The 14,216-nt window shown below is 31.5% G+C and overlaps 1 protein-coding gene across 1 annotated transcript; it reads right to left on the bottom strand.

Moving 5' to 3' along the window:
- Positions 1–3,206: 3,206 nt before the first annotated feature.
- On the bottom strand, positions 3,207–8,064 carry LOC134257265 (uncharacterized). The gene is given in 4 exon segments (XM_062739907.1): positions 3,207–4,930; positions 5,294–6,817; positions 6,819–7,535; positions 7,967–8,064. Coding segments are annotated over 3 exon segments (3,837 nt in total). The 5' UTR covers positions 7,967–8,064; the 3' UTR covers positions 3,207–3,334.
- Between the last annotated feature and the right edge of the window lie 6,152 nt (positions 8,065–14,216).

Here is a 14,216-nt window from a genome sequence, read left to right on the forward strand (position 1 = left end):
CCATCACTACTGTAAATACCTAAGTGAAGAGTAACGAAAGACTCTTTGTTGAACATTTATTGGAACCCGCAATGTATCTTTGTTTATAAAGATTTTAATGAAGTTTTTGAATCCAATATATATATATAATATATATATATATATATATATATATATATATATATATATATATATATATATATATATGGTAGTTCACAAATATCTCACCAAAACAAAACTGCCATAGTATACTGTTGTTTATAATTATTTAGATACGTTTACAAACCTATCAAAGATTTCAAAGATTTTCTAAAGAACGTTTTCTAGTAATAACGATGATATTTGAAACTGAAGATAACTATGATGAACTAAAGATAAATAAACAATTTGGATTGTAACTATTGATTTTGATGATGCAATCAAAATATCATACCATGTTACATTAACTTGTTTGTCAGTAATCACCAAGCACCTATTAAGGCCTTATAAATTTCACGATTGTGCATCTTAAAGATAATCTAAAGCATATTTCACATGAATAATGCAGAATTTGAGGACATTTTTTTTCAGACTATGTGTTATTGAATGGTAGATCCATAATTATCAATTGAATTGCCGAGAGATTTTTCCGCTATTTTCCAATCATGTCAAGGAGCACACTGCGTGTGTGACCCATAGGCAGGGGATGCTTACTCGTTCATGGTAGATAAGTCCAATTCTGTTGTTTTAGAAGTCTGTGTTTGTTCTGTCCCTGATTTGTATCTTTTGAAAGGAATTTGAGCCAGGGAGACTGTAAGTATTAAACATGAAGATAACGTTATCTTGATATATAATATTTACAGTCTTCCTTGGCATCTGGCTTCAAAGCAATCTGCGTCTGCTTTACTCTAAGTTTATATGATTCAATTTAACTCTTGATTATTATTACCGTTTGCTGTATTAAAATCTTATATTTTTCGATTCTCGTTGCCTTTCTTCTCAGTGTGTTCACAAAAGTAATTCCCTTTCATTCATTTCTTTACTTGACCATATACTGTGGTTTCATTAATTTTCGTTGGCATCAATTTTCGTGGATTGTGTAAAACAGAAGTTTTCGAGGATACGTAAATTAGTGGACAAAGGCATTGCCAATAACATATTTCTTAATTCTATGAACATTTTAATTCGTGGACCTGCTCAACGACGAAATCCTCGAAAATTGGTGCTCAACGAATGTTAATAAAACCACAGTACCATGAAATATTTTTATCAAAACATAAAATGTTTGTGACATATAACTCAGCTTATGGGTATTGAAAATTTTATTTTTCGATTTTCTACAAATAAAAGGCAATTTTGCTCATTCATGTGAGATTACAGCAAGACTTTTGAGTATAAAGGTAAACTACTTACGGAGGCATCGCCAAGCAATTGCCATAATGAAGGTTTTGAACGCAAAAGTTATGTAGTGTAATTGTCTTCAACATTATATAATTGGAAATATGCCCCCCCCTCTCTACTGTTATGCATTATAAAATTTCTTTTTACACAAACATGCATAATTGAAGGTAGAATTACATACTAACTATGATATCAATAAGACTGGAATAGCTTCATAACATATCATCCAAAATATCGGTCTCCATGCCTTACAATGAGATTCAAAATTACAACGTAAGGATTGGCCCTTCACTTCTTCACTCCACGTGTCTAACTCAGACTCTACCCACTGCCGATCGCCGATCATAAAGGATGCCTGCACGCAGTATTTTCGATCTTTATCGGCCCTTTCATTGCTTTTTTTATTTTAACCCAATTTCACATTTGTATATTTATTACAGAGGTATGTCAATTAGGCACAAATTTAAATACTTAAAATGATTTAAACTGCAATATAAAATACTAATTTTTTTTGCCGTTATTGTTTCCAAATATAGAGAATTTACACTTATCTGCCCTTGAATGAACATAATGTATGCATGCATTTGATGAGGGGCAGAAATATCATCGAGCTTATGGGCGTAAAATTGGACTCGATACATTACGACATGTATTTAAAAATACAAGATCGCTATTTTCCATCTCCCTCTTTATTTTACATTGCACAAGTATATTTAGAAAAAGTGATCTTTGTTTTACGGGTGAGTTTGAAGATGAATTTCATTTGATATTTAAATCCTTAAAATATGGCAATTTGAGGAAAAAAATATATCAAAAACTATTATGCATATCGTCCAAGTATTCATAAACTAATATAATTGGCAAATTTAAATGCATTTCATATTTTTTTTTTGTATTACAGGTATTTTCCTCTCGACAATAATTCATCTAGGAGGTTTTCTTAAATTCAAATACAGTTTAATAGACGTTTTTATTGATATGCATCATTTCTGATGCATTATATGGGAGTTGTAAGAATGTTTGTGAACAGTGTAACTCCAAAAATGAAAATTGATTAATCAAATCTTATATAATCATTTGCTATCGTTTTATATTAGTCTCCTTAATTCTTGTGTATCATAAAGTTTTAGAAAAGTGCAAAAGGTACAGTATGTGGTCATAAGTGAGTCATAATTGCATTTTTACGCTATATATTTCATTGAAAAACCAATTTTTATAAAAAATTATTGTGATGTCATTTTTGGCGCAATTTTATAATTTTTTCACTGAATCATGTAGAATTATTCAAATTTTCTTGTCCTAAAATGATAAACAAAATGATGCTCAAATCATCGAGAATAAATTATAAAATTGTCCAGACAAACATTTCTTACCTCAAATTATTAAGATTTCTAAACAAATTGAATTCTTAAAATTTCTACTTTGCACTTGATCTGTGATTTCACTGTAATGCCTAAAGATAAAATTATTTTGAAATAATATGAGGAAACTACAAAGAATTTTGCATTTTATGGTGTTTTAGTCACAAAAAATGAGCAAAAATTAACACTGCAATAGTATTTTAGAAAAATGCATTTTTCAATGAAAATTTAGTGGAAAAAAAATCATAACTCACTTATGGCCAGGTACTGTATATGAAATAAATTTATTTGCGATTTCATATCGGGCTTAACTTAAATAGGTCTTCCCATTTTTACAGTAAGATCTTCAACATCCTAAATTATATACACTTTAATAAAAAAGAAATATGACTTAAACAACAATAATTTATTGATACAATATATAATATAACTCACAATAAAATGTATATATGAAAAAACAAAAAAAATCACAATAATGATAAATGAACAAAGATAATAATGCAATTAAAAAGCGTACAATAATAAAAAAAAATATTTAAATAAATTATACTTTTAAAATGCTTTGCATTTTGTAAAAAGAATAGTTAAATCATAAGAAAAAAGTATTAATTTGACTAGAATTTTGTAGATTTTTTCGTAGACACTAAGGAATTAAGGTGTGTAGAGGATACCGATCCCGATGAATTTTTTGTCCTTTTTTCACAGCACATTCGTAAGACTCGTCCATTGCAGACATAGCTTAGAAACAGGAACAATCCCTGAAGTCCATTTAGAATGGCGACAATGTAAGAAAGGAAGGAAACAGAGAGGAAAGCGTCTACAATCTGAAAGATCCATGTTAAGCCAGTCAGGGCAAACAGCTTTACATATACCCACACCTCCACAGACTGCTTCTGGTTCTTCTGCGCATGCGGAGTATTTCGTATCCGGTAGGCAGTGACGACAAAGAAAAAGAAATTACTTAAGCAAATCAAAAACATTGGGGTTATGATCGTGACGATAAAGGCAATTTTGTCGTTTACTAGACCATTCCTGTTTTCATATCCTGTAAGCGTCCCCTCTGACGCTGTAACATTAACAATCAAGTGAATGACTACAAACAAACATGGGATACCGAAAGCGTACGCAGCATACTTAATGATAGCATGACAAGTGTCTTTTTCACTTTTAATTTTGTGAGTATTTCTGGTAAATACACGAAACATGTGAAATGAACAGACACTTAACCAGAAAAAGACACACAGCCAAAAGTAATGCATAGTTATTGAGGTCACCACTGCAACAGTGTGGAAGTCCAGAATATAGGGTCTTATTACTGTCATTAGTTGAGCAAAGAAAAGTGAAACAATTAAGGACATATTGTTCAATCCGGGTAGTGTTCGAAGAGATTGAAAAACACAGTAAACTATAAAGGTTATGACGAGACACACTAGAGATATTATTATACACACAAACGTCAGTACCGATAAACTAAAGGAAGAATCTATCACAAACTGTTCTAACTCTGGTGTTAAAGGTTTGGTAGAATTAAAAACACATACTCTTGCAGACATATTTTCAGTTAATAAGAATTGATCATGGGGTAAAGAAATGTTCCATTGCTTAATCTGAAGACTTTGTGTTGCGGCATTATACGTGTATTCCTCTGGAATTAAAAGAATTTGTTGACAAAGAAGTAAGTTATTCACATAAACTTTTCTGTATTCTGGGTTAGTGGTCTTCGATTTGTTTTTCTTATGAATACAATGTCTAGAGAAAAACGGAAACAATTTGGAATGTCCAGACTGACTCAAGGAAAAGTTATAAACAGTATTCCTAATAGGTAAATTATGAAAGGAATTAGAGAAAGATACCAGGCTTCTCTCTGTTTCTAAGCGGTGTACCATTCCTGATATAAAAACTACCACCTGTATGTAAATCTGCAGTCCTGATAATTCTTTAGTATCACAGTCTTTGTTTGCAAGACATGTATATTCTTCTATCTTGATGAACTTGCCATCTAAGTGTGTAATGTTTTTCAGCACGTTATACACAGATTCATGAAAAGCACCGCAGATTGTTTCAATGTTTGGTGTAGCGGATACGATTTGTTTTAAGTCCGCCCGGAAATACAGAATGTATCTCAGGTTTTTGGTTTGTGGAAGTAGTGAAATACAGGAACTGTTACGCAATACTTTCCCCGGGAAACATGTTTTATTTCTGCATATATTCTAAAAAAGAAAAAAAACGTGTTTATCTATTTTTTTTTATCTTAATAATTTATATCAGATGTTAATAATTCCATTCTACTGATAACATTTATAACTATATCATTATGATGAAACAATAATAGATTTACAAGTATACACATTTTGAATGAAAATCTCCAAATTCTGTCTTAAATATATTTCATATTTTTATTTAGGCAACCGAATAACTTTTGATAATTGATTTCAACATTCTGTACCAGAGTAAAATATGAGAATGCAGGTAAAACCAATCCTATAGATAAGATATCTGTCAAAAATAAAATGACAGAGATACCCTAGGACATTATTAATATAAAATCGTGTACTGTCGCAGTATTATTGTACCTTAGATTGATCTAGATGCTGGTCAGAGACACAGGTCATTTCCTTTTTCTTGTCATCATCATCATCATCCTCTTCATCAAATGAACTGAGGGAGAATATCGTTCTGTAGCTGGGCATCTTACCATGTTCCCTGCGAAAATCTCCGTTGAACACTGCTGGAAGAAGACTTTGCATAATGTCTAAATCTGTTGGTTTTATAGCTTCATTTCCAGTTTTATATCCATTGCATTTCTCACAAAAAATATTCTTATAGTCAGACGACATTTGCACAAATGGAAGCTTTCCACAGGCTGACTCCAATGCCCGTGAACTCGCAACCTCGTCGGTACTATTATAACAATGCCCAATTATTTCCGTTGGTGCTTGTTTCACGGGGTTGCACATCTGACAGAATATATTTTTATAACTTTTTTGGCTATTTCGGGCGGGTCCTATTGAAGGTAAATGGTTCGGTTTTAAATCCTCGCAGGCTCGCCTGATGTCCATGTCCTCGGTTGACCACAACCCGGTGGTGTTACAAAAATTGACGTCTGCTTTAGTTCTGTCACACGTCCTGGCGGATTTATGTGGCAACAAACGTATAGTACAACGTGCCGCCTTCAGAGAATTTATAAAACCTTGGAGTGATGGAAAATAATCAGGATTTATGAATTGATTACAAGAAACATTTAAACCCCAATGTTCAGTCAACTCTAAGAGACTGTTTCCATTTGAGTTGCAGTATTGACAAAATACGTTTTTGTATGTTGCACCGCTTTGTACACTTGTCAATGGTATATTTTGAAATAAATTCTTGGAATTAGAATGACATTCATCTGACGTTGTTCCTAAGCACCTGTCTATTATTCTATAACCGCCATATTTTGTATATTTTGGCGGAAAGTCAGTAGTAATGCAGGATGTGACGGGATTCCTTAGCGCCTGGTCAATGCAGCAATCCTTAAAACAGTTTACATCACATGAACACTCGCTTCCTATGTTCTTAACATCTTCGTCCAAAACCTCAGATGAGCATAATCCTCCTCCAGAATAAGCTAAATGTTTAATGGCGAGTTTTGTTATATTAAGTTCCACCTCTTCCAGAGTTTTAAAATTCTCCCGCGCGTGTAACTGTTCTTCAGCACCGGATTGAAAAAGCATCATTTTAGTAAACGTCTCTGGAAATATGTCGATGGAGTACTCTATATTCACTTCCTTTATTTGTCCGGTAATTTTTATTTCTGTGTCAAATTCCATTTCATTCTCCTGACACAGTAGACAGAAGATATTGCTATAAGGGAAGGTTATTGGTGTCGTCGGAAAACTCTTGCACAGTTTTCCAAAAAGTGAAACGGGATCAGGGCAATTCTTTTGTTTGTATTGAGCTATTTGTCTTGATTTTGGAGGGTTACAAAGAAAACAGAACACGTTTTTAAACACAAAATTATAAGTTGAATTATAACCACTCCCGCACGCTTTGTCAATTGTTGAGTCGTATGTCTGCCAGGTTCCTGTGACATTGCAGGAAGAAATCAGGTCCTGTCCAACATTTGGGAATACAATGTTGACCCCGGCCCTGAAAGGTTACCGAACAATGCGATGTGTTCGCTGTATCAATGATTTTTTCATACGAAGATAAATAGTTGAAATCGACATTCTTTTTGCACTGAAAAAACACAGACCAAGGCAGGGTATCAAGCACATTGTGACAAGTTGCACAGTATTTATTCCAGAAACTCAAATCATGATTTTTGCTTGAAACTGGGTGTAAAACAAGAATCTCAGCAGGATTTCTGTCTTTTGTACATTCATCATTCAGTTTTTTGTTGGTCCCAGATGGACAGTTGTCTATCACAGTGTAATAATTACTCACATTCCTCTCTGTATTGTAGACAAGTTCTACAGATCGACATTGTGGTACACCGTACCTGAAATATAAATCAGGGCAGCAGGGAATATTGGAATCTTTAAAACAGTTTACGTCACAGGAACATTCCGGACAAAGGATCGAGTGTGATAATTCGTGATCTGTTAAGTTAAAAGACATAACAAGTGATTCATTACACAAGTTCGTAACTCCACAAACAGATATGTATTGCGTCACGAGATGGTTATAATCAAATGCAGGTAAATTGTCAGAGTCGGACGACACACGGGAGTTCCACAAACCACCATTCACCAGGATCCCTTGTAATAAAACAAACAGGAAATATTGTCCATATGTAGCAACCATCTTGTGATGTTTAAGTTTCCCCAAGACCATCTGAAACAGAAGGTACACGTGTGAATGTAAATGCGTTTTAAACGGCAGACGAAACATAAATTACGAAATGCAAATTAAACAAAACATTATAACAATGAATCTTATGCTAATGTCCATACAAGGGATATGTATGTAGGAAGTCAACTCTTTGTATAAATTAATTATTACTTTCACTTGTTTTAAGAAACAAACTCTCCAAGAATTAGTATCAGAATTTTCATATATAAGGTATTTCTAAGTGGCATGACTCATATTTCTCTGGAATTCAGGTGTTCTATATGTATAATAAAATCAAAATAATAATCAGCTATGTACATCAACCTTCAAGTCGTACATGCCATTACCACAAGAGTGGTAGTCCTACATCAGAATTGAGAGCTACAATAAAAAGAATATAGATTCTCTCAACTCATTTATGAAAGACGTCCTACCTGAAATCGTTAACGTCCTAATGAACAACAAAAAAACATCTTCGTCATTTTGGACACATTTATCTTGTCTCCCCGCCTCCCCGAGGTGGCCTCAGGGCAAACTGCTCTGTCATTTGGAGAATGTCAATAAAGTTTTTACGTTAAAAATAATTAGTCTCCCTAAATGACGAATAACAAATCAACAAATCGACAAATCCCGAAATATTTATCGGAAAAATTAACCTTTTGCATTTAATCTTATTAATCATTCAAAATAAGCAAATAAGATTATTTAACAAATTTTACCAGTCATTATTTGTTATTCACATTCTTTCTATATCTTTCTATCTATTATTATTTTTTCCATCCCCTTTCTTTATATGTCTGTATGTCTATTCTCTCGCTCTCTATCCCTCTCTCTCTCTCTCTCTCTCTCTCTCGCCTCTCTCTCTCTCTCTCTCTGTCTGTCTGTCTCTCTCTGCCGCCTCTCTCTCTCTCTCTCTCTCTGCCTGCGGTATATTCAGATGGTACATGTACGTGCGCCCCTTTCCCTTCACTCTATAAATCACGGTCACTTCCGATTATGCTGATAGCCATATCTAAACACAGCGTCAACATGTTGCATATTAAATGAATGCAAATAAACATCTGTCAACCTTAATAAAATAAGGGTTTTCCCGATTCCTCTAGAATGACAGTATTTGTCTTTTCTTTAATTATCTCATTTATATCAATTTTTATTTTGGCTATCCGATTATTCACTATTACCAGAAAAAGCTATCGAGATAATAATACATTTTTTAGCATATAACTATGCTTAAATAAGATCACCTTCACAAACTCATATATGATTTTATTTGTTTTGGACATATTGTAAAAGTCAAAACTTTAACTGCAGATCAAATATTTATGCAATTTAAAAAATTATTTTTCCCATACAAACTCATTATATTATAGACAAACTTTTTTAACAACACATTATTTTTGCGAGATAGTTATTTGGAATTCATAAGCACGATATTGAATATAACCCTTCCTATAATAAAAATATAACCGAGAATTTAAATTTCGCTAACAGACAGATTCGACTGATAAAAGCAATAAATACAGTTTTTTGCGGCAAAAATGTTAATAATAATTCTTTAAACGTCCAAAACTTTGCACCAAATGGCAAAATCTTTGATTCCGTAATAATGAAAGGAACCGATGGCTTTACTTTGAATGTGTCTTTCGATCGCCAGAAAAAGTATTAATAATAATAATAAAAAAATGTCTTATTGTATGTAAAGTAAAAAAAAAAATAATTTGGAGATTTCTGATTTCAAAATTTTAATTAAAAAATAATAATGAATACAATTAATGTAAATTACAGATTAGACGGTCAATTCTGTGAAACTGCTTGTGAGATGGAAATTAATTCTTATCATTGGGCAAAATATGTATACAAATAAAAAAGATTTAATATTTCACTTGGAACAGGGAATTATCTGGCGTCCATTTATGACAATATAACAATTATCGTCAAAATTGGTGTGACAAAATGTTCGTGGTCTACATTAAAGAAATATTTAAATAAAGTGATCTATATTTTGATATAACATTATCTTAAATATGAATATTACAATTCACATTAGCAGCAAACTAATAATAATGAAAAAATAATTAGCAGCAAACTAATAAAAATGAATTCTTGTTTTGTCGGAAAGTTTATACATTTATTAAAAGGTGAAATATATAGGCTACGAAAATGAAGTCCAGATTCTGAGAAGTAAAAAATGTGAAAAATGGATTCACGTAGAGAATTGTAATTTCTTCTTATCACTCTCTATATACATAGATAAAATTGAAATATTTTATCTTAAAGGTGCATAGATAAGTTAATATTTTCTCAAATTTTCTGTATATATCACGACTTATATATTGCAATTTAGCATTTCATAGATAAAATAGATTAAAAGTCTTATTTCATCAAAAAGTTATTGAAACTTCAATTTTTTAAACAGGTATACACAGCAAATTATCAGTTCGTGTAGTTGTTGAGAGAAGACTTTAACAATTAAGCACACCCGGTGAAGTAACAGTAAATCTTGACAGTAACAGAGCTCGTGCACTGTTAGCAAAAACTCTACAATTTTTACGGGTGTTTTAACTTGCTAAACTCTGTACACAATACTAAGCGCGGAATGACGATATTTGTGAAGGGGTTTTGCTTTCGAACATTTCTACTCTGAAAACAATTATTTTTACTGCATTAAATTTGAATGTTTTTTATTAATACACATTAAGATTGCCAATTTCTTCTAAGTATTAAGAATAAAATTAAAAGTTGTGAAAGTGCAAGGACGTGTCAATAAAACCAATCCAAATTTGTCGTTTCAAAAATCTTTTAGAGGAAATCTGAGTTTTGGTATATTTTTGTGAAAATTCTATTACATTATATAAGTGGTAATATTATACAGAAAATATTAACTTCAAATATGTGTCTATGCACCCCTAAGTCACGGTCCCGTAATCAATTATATTGAAGTTGATTGAATATGGAGTTGGCTTTGATAAAAACTGACATAAAATGAATTTAAAGCATAAAAATGTTTTTATAAAAATTATGTTTAATAATAATTATACTGACAAAAATAATTTTTTTTATCTTTGTCTTTTCCCCATCTCTTTGTTTTAGAAAGATATCATTAAATTATCAAGCATGTTTAAAACATTTTGATTAAAATAATATTGCATGAAGAGATTTCTAGCAAAATCTAGCAATTTAACATTGATGTAAAAAAAAAAAATTGATTAAAATCTAAAGCCAAAATCAGTATGTATAAGATATGGTGAAAATATGTAAATATTTTGTAAAATCTTTAATATTATCTGTTTACTAAAACTTTTTAAAGTTTCAACCAAATTTTGCAAATTGTAAATAATTAAAATCAAAATAATATTTACTTACATTAATATATTTCTATATCTCCCTCAGTAAACGTGTGTTTTTATTCATTAATATAAACATATGACGCATATAATTGTCAAACATTACACCTGGTCATTCATTGATCATTCTACGTGGTCACTTTACCTGGTCACGGATGCAGTTTAACACGGCTCAGGTAAGGTTTGTCCATATCCTTGCCGCATATTACAGTAACATTACTTCCGGCTATAAGGCGACATGTTTCCCTAAAATAAAACTTCCCGTGTGTTAAATAAGTTGTCGAATTGCAATAGAGTGCAATCTGATACGGATTCTGATGAATTATAATTAAATTATTCAAACTACCTTTCAATGATCAAAATATGCATAAGCAGAAAGAAAACATTTGTCAATATTTTTTCTTTGTATTAATTCAAAATGATTTTTGTTTGGAGAAGAAGTAATGAAATGAACGGAAATATACGAGGGTTGATCCAAAAGTAATGTCACAACTTCGATAAAATCGCTACCCGTCGACGTAAAACAACAAAATTATTAATGATGAAAGCTACATTTATTTCAAATCAGACCTGAAAATTTCAATTCAGCATGATTTATGCTTTTCAAAATATCGGATTATATACAAAGTGCGATTATGGTAGTCGCCGCACATAAATAACGTCATGTGACGGATACACGACGTCGTACATTTAAACGCTTCATTTGGTTTCATTAAAAGTATGAGAGATCCACAAACACGTTCACATATTTCACCTTCTTAAAGAAAACTTGCTACCCATCGTACACTCACTCTTTCCATAATTAATTCTTCTGTCAAAATTCTTTGAACAGTAGTATAAGACCACCTTAAAATTTCACATATCGGTCTAACCGTCTGTCTTTTTTGACAACGCCACACACCATTGAACGTTTCCGTTCGTCCTCTCATCTTTCGCTCTTCTTGTCATCTGCTGAGCGTTCAATGACCCATCACCCATTCAAAATCGCTGAAACTATCTAAATAAGTCTCTTATTTACATTCTTTCCTCTATGAGACTGGTGAATCAACGTTACTGTCTCTTCTGGCGATTTCTTCATTTTGAAGCTAAAAATGCTTTACGGTTGTTCTGGCTTTCTTTGTCCATTTCGGCATTTCCTTTTTTTCAATGCAATGCACCGGAGTAAAACAACGATGTTTTTAAAATAAAAAATAGCAATTATGTCATATACTTTTCAACTTAAGACTAAAAAATGATGTAATTTTTTGTCTTTTCAAATATTTTGTGATTAGGCGCTTTTAATAGATGTTTTTTAATGTGTTTGTCTTCTTTAATTAAAAAATGTACATTTTACTTTGTGACGTTCGGTTGTGACGCGGCGACCCCCCATATATTCTATGTTTTAAACATCTATGAAATAAATTCAGTTAAACATTATTGAATGAAAAATTCAAGTTAAATTCAATTTATATTTGTGCATCTTTTGGTATATTATATGTGATAATATGACGCCAAATATAAAAGATATGGACACTGTGACATTACTTTTGGATCAACCCTCGTATGTTAGATTATAATATATTATTTCGCTAAAAAATTAAAATTAAAAAAGAATGTTTTCGACCTGGCTTACATATTTATCAAAATGTTTAAAGTCATTTCATATGATTTTATCAAGTAATAATTTTAATGAATGCGTATCATAATTAAATATTCTTCTCGTTCATGAAAAAAAAAATGAAATTCAAAGAGAAATTATTAAAATTTTAAAAATACGAGGGTCGTTCGAAAAGTTCGTGGGCGATGTCAATCTACGTTATATTACTCACTAGAATAATTGTTTTGATGTTGTGTGAAGTTTCATTTCATTCGATTTAACAGGTATCAATTAACTTTTTCCCCTAAAATTAACATGTTTTGTACCCACGGTGCAAACTTAATGGCAATGAAACGTCAGAACATAGAGCGTCAAGAATTTCTTTAAAATACTTTCCCTATACATTTCACACAGTATAACCTAAAACCCAATAATTAAATGACTTTTACATATACTTGCTATTATTTTTTAACAATTGTTCTCTTTGTATACAGCTGAACGCACTTTTTAAGCTCACATGGTTTTTCGCACAAATTATGGTCACATTGTTATGATGTAATATTGTGTATCAAGACAACAAAATACATTTTAAAGTATTTGTTTACTTAATTTGAGTTTTATTTCATTTACTGAAACATAATTCACACAAATCGTTTGGTAGAACTTTGACATATTCATGGCTGAAAAATAACAATTATTCTCATTTGAATTGATGTGGGTTCTTGCTAATTGCAGCTGTCTATTTATCCGTTCTTTTGAAAGCAATAACTCTTGGAAGAAATGTAGACATGGGCACAGTACAGCTACTGTAACTTGTATTTTCTGTACATTTTGACTCTTTAACTCGGGGTGGTAATAGTATTTTTCATCTTTTTGACTGCATTCTGTGTTAATAAGTTGGGATTTTTCAGAGTCAACTTCTAAGATCCAGAATCATGAGAGATTCATCCCACTGCAAAATTTTAACGTTTCAAACCGTAAATGCAGAGGCATTTTCCATTTCATAGAAGGAATTTACTATTAAAAAAAAAAACAAAAAAAAAAAAACAATACTTCATTATTCTACCCTTTAGTGTGGTTTCCTTCTGCAATGTTATCCCTTTTCGGCGCTACATTTTGACAAAACCACGAGGAGTATGGTAAATGAGCAAAGATTTTTTTTTTTTAATACTCACCTTGAAGAATAAACTTTAAAATTTTCAACTGCATGGTATCAAGGAAAGCTTGTTTTATATAATTTGTAAAAACCTACGGTAGAAGCGTATAGTAAAAACATCCAACCATTTATTTATAAATTCCCCTTTAAAAGATCAACTTTGGAAACTTAAGATAATAATTTTAAAAGACATTTATGCTTGACATTATATATGTAATATAACCAAGGGCTATGTCATTATATTGCATTTCGAAAATGGTAATTTTCATTACAACAATGTGATCTTAATTTCTGCGAAAAACCATGTGAGCTTAAAAAGTGCGTTGAGCTATACATGTTATTTTCTTTGTTCAGGTTTTAATTTCTTTTATTACTTGACTCTGCTTTCACGGGATAAGCAACTGTGAAGCGACTATGTCTTTCCTTGATGTTCCAACTTTTTAATATTTTTGTTTAAATATTTTATTAAGCCATTTCTTCTCAAATTGTCCTCATCCGATATAAAGTTTCTGTCACTTAAATACCGCATGTGCTATTTGTACATACATGCATGCACAACTTGCTTCAGACATATTTTGTTTATTCCTTCGACATTTTTAAAAAGACTT

Source organism: Saccostrea cucullata, unplaced genomic scaffold, assembly GCF_032062105.1.
Source record: "Saccostrea cucullata isolate Sc308-1 unplaced genomic scaffold, CSIRO_AGI_Scuc_v1 ctg10879, whole genome shotgun sequence".
In the NCBI taxonomy this organism is placed as follows: Eukaryota; Metazoa; Mollusca; class Bivalvia; order Ostreida; family Ostreidae; genus Saccostrea; species Saccostrea cuccullata.